The sequence below is a fragment of the Neltuma alba genome, unplaced genomic scaffold (genome assembly GCF_004799145.2).
Source record: "Neltuma alba isolate B1F8T4 unplaced genomic scaffold, ASM479914v2 tig00000603_pilon, whole genome shotgun sequence".
In the NCBI taxonomy this organism is placed as follows: Eukaryota; Viridiplantae; Streptophyta; class Magnoliopsida; order Fabales; family Fabaceae; genus Neltuma; species Neltuma alba.
Window position 1 is genome coordinate 106,165 of NW_021632108.1, and position 3,679 is coordinate 109,843.

The window sequence follows — 3,679 nt, forward strand, 5'->3', positions numbered from 1 at the left end:
CCTTTCAATCCCACAAAAATATTTTAGTTCACATTAATTAATTTTTTTTACCCTTTTCTAAATATTGGAAATTTTTATTTGATTCAAACATTCAATAAATTACTAATAACACTCTAGTCATATAAGATATGTGGAAAGTTTAGTATTGTGTCTAAAACACACACAATCATTAAATATAATTTAGTATCATCTTATGAGTTGCAAACAATTTGCATAGATCCCTAGTGACTAATACAAATACTTATCAATAAGAGAATCAATTCGTTTATGCACGTTTGTTTCACTCATCTTCCAACATGGAGGTTGTGTCAAAATAAGAAGATATGATGTGAAGGCATAAAATTACAAAATAATATGCCTTGAATTGCTAATTTTAAATATCCATTATCAATTTAACAAATAGAAATATCATACGGAAATTACCACACAAAAACCCTAAGCTAAGTTGCCATCAACCATATATCACTACAAAAAAACAGGCAATTACCGACGGAATTACTGACGGAATACAAAATTACTGACGGAATTACTGACGGATTTGCGACGGAACGGAATTACCGACGGAATTTCTGACGGAACGTATTCCGTCGGAAAATTTTTCATCGCTAATTACATTTGCGACGGAATCTTCAATTCTATCGCAAATTTCCGACGGAAATTCCGTCAGAAATTTGCGACAGAATTTTGACGGATATTGTCCGTCAGAAAGTTAACGACGGAATATTCCGTGGCAAATTAGCCACGGAATTTCCGACGGAATATTCCGTGGCTAATTTGCCACGGAATTGCCGACGGACTATTCCGTGGCAAATTTGCCACGGAATTGCCGACGGACTATTCCGTGGCAAATTAGCCACGGAATATTCCGTCGGAAATTCCGTGGCTAATGTCCGTAATTCTTTTTTTTTTACTTTTTATTATTTTATTTTGATTAAATTGTTAAGAGCAAGACAGCGAATTTGATGAAAATCAAACATGCTATAATTGAAAAATACATAATCTGTGATAGATCCTGAACAACTCAAATGTCAACCAAAAGTCAGAAATAATAACCCAACTATCTAATAACAACAACAACTCTCAACTGTCATTTTCTAAATTTATATTGCTACTAGAGGGCTCAGATAATCTAATTCCCATTTGCTCCAATGCAGACATAATCTTGCTATAATTTTGTTTCATCTCTTGATGCTCTTGTTTAATTTGTTGATTCTCTTGTGTGAGCTCTGTTATCCTTGTGCGTAGTTCAGTTTCAACATTAGTATTCATGCTTGTGCTATTGATGGAAGGAGAAGATCTCTGAGGTGTACAAATATCATCATCAGCCTCAGATCCAAATCCATAGATGCGACCCTTCTTGTTCTTACCACCTGTAACCTCTAACCATATGTTAAATTCTTCCTGGTTAGATTGCACACTTGGAGAGCCTCTTTCAGAGCTTAATTCTGCCTTTCTCCTCATGAATTCATCCTATTAAACAAAATATTATTAGTAAATAAGATAAAAGTAAATTTTATATAAGAATTCATGATCATGAAGTGATATCAATTTAGTAGTAATGTCAAGTAAAACCATAAACACAAAAATAAAAATATCCCACTCTTATATGATTTGAAAAAAAATTGAATCTAATGCTATAAAATATGCTGAATTTAAAACTATAAATTTTTCTTTTACCAAATTGTTGTAGCAGAAAATGAATACCTCGTTTTTTTTCCTGGAAAGTAAGATCCTGCTCAACTTAATCCCCAACTTCAAAAAAATAAGTCCACAACAACCCAAACAAGTTTGGTGTAAAACAAATATGAGAGTCTTTTTAGCAAAACCAATTAACAGAAATAAAATTACACCAAAAATAAGAAAAGATAACATTATTCACTAATTCCCAGCAAATGATAACATATTCACCAATCCTATCAAATTAAACAATATGAAATCTAACTCAAGTTCAATAACAAAGCAAAGTAGATTAGAGAATAGCATGTCTATAAGTTCTATAACTTCCAACAAATCAAAAGTAAAAAATTGTTGCCTAACACTAGCGTGGTTTTAAGCAGTCAGCACAATTTCAATGATTCAATATGACAAACATTAAAAACATATACTCACATGAGCTATTTCCGCTCGCTGGTCTGCAAATTTTCCGGTTTTATCATTTAAATGCGTCTTCTTGAACAATTCAAACATAGAAGGGTCTCTTCCTAACTCCAGAGCCTGCAATTATTTACAAGAATGTTTTATAAATAAATGCATTTAATAAATAATGATCTAATTTGAAGATTAATTCTTACCAGCCTCCTCTTATGCTCAGTGTTAGGAATGCTCCCACCTTTATGTTGAGTGCCCCCTGTGGTTGAGGCTCTATTGACTTTAGCAATCTCACACTTCGCCTTGTAATCTTCTGATGCCCATATTCTCTCTAACTCATTCATCACTGGACGAGGAATCCACTTAGCCCTGACTTGTTTTTGATACAAGTCATGCCTGACAGTATGCATTGTATTTCTTAAAATTTCTGCACACTTTGTATTCCAGATTTTCTTAATAGCATCATCATATTGTGGTAACCACTTGTATTTTCACTGTGTAAATGACAAACAAAAGAAAAATATAAACTAAATATGATGAGACAAAATTGAAGACATAAAAAAAATATAATTAGAGATAAGATTTACCGCCCATTCATCAAACCACATTTTCTTATACTCGGGGGGTGTCACTTTCCAGCTAGAGCATGGATGGTCAAATTTTTGCTGAATAATAGGAAGAATATTCCGTACAGTAGCAACAGCAGGATTAAACCTAATAACAATTTCGCACAAAAAGTCATTATAAACGCTGTTAGACTTGCTTTAATATACTACATGAAAATGTGAAATAATATAATATTGACGGCAACTTACGTTTTCTTTTCAGGATATATCCATGTCCGACCATCTGAGAAATCATAACCCGATGGGAAAAAATTAGTAGGATGGGTCTGTGGAGTAGGGGGATGTGAGTTTTCAGTTCCAGGAGATGGGATCTGAGGAGATGATACTTGAGGTGATGACGAGGGTCTACTCTCTGATTGAGTCATAACTGGAGATAATGCAGGTGATAATGAAGGTCTGCTACATGCTTCATCTATAATTGGAGACCTAGTGGATGCTTCACCCATAGGTAGAGAAGATGTAGGAATCAGAAATTTGTTAAGTTGGTTAGACAAATGTGGAGAAGATGAATTGCTCAATTGTGCTCGATCACGCTTTGAACCACAACCTACCATCTGCATATTCAAACACCTTGAGTTAGTAATAAATAATCATCACAAAATAAATCATAATTAAAAGTAAATAAATTAAAAGTCAATGAAATCAAACTCAAACTCAACTGAGAATAAGATATCACTATAATTTAGGCATCATTATCATCTTTTTTTTTCATCTTCATCTTCATCCATATAAAAATCTTCCTTACTATCTTCTGTATCTTCATCATCATCATCATCCTCCTCCTCCTCCTCCTCCTCCTCTTCTTCTTCCTCTTCTTCTTCATAAACCATATTATCAACTGGCATATCTACTTCTTCATAATGAATCTCAGAGACTCTTTGATTATTTGATTCATCATCATCAAGAACAATTATTGGTAGTATGACTTCTAGTCCATCCACTTGAAATGCTCTCATATTTGTTTC

General features: G+C 33.5%; 1 protein-coding gene across 1 annotated transcript; it reads right to left on the minus strand.

Moving 5' to 3' along the window:
• Positions 1–1,080: 1,080 nt before the first annotated feature.
• On the minus strand, positions 1,081–2,498 carry LOC114741041 (uncharacterized). Its single transcript, XM_028929305.1, has 3 exons — positions 2,292–2,498; positions 2,110–2,214; positions 1,081–1,470 (listed from the first exon to the last, which is right to left on the minus strand). Exons 1-3 carry the CDS (start codon positions 2,496–2,498, stop codon positions 1,081–1,083), a joined length of 702 nt encoding a protein of 233 aa, XP_028785138.1.
• Between the last annotated feature and the right edge of the window lie 1,181 nt (positions 2,499–3,679).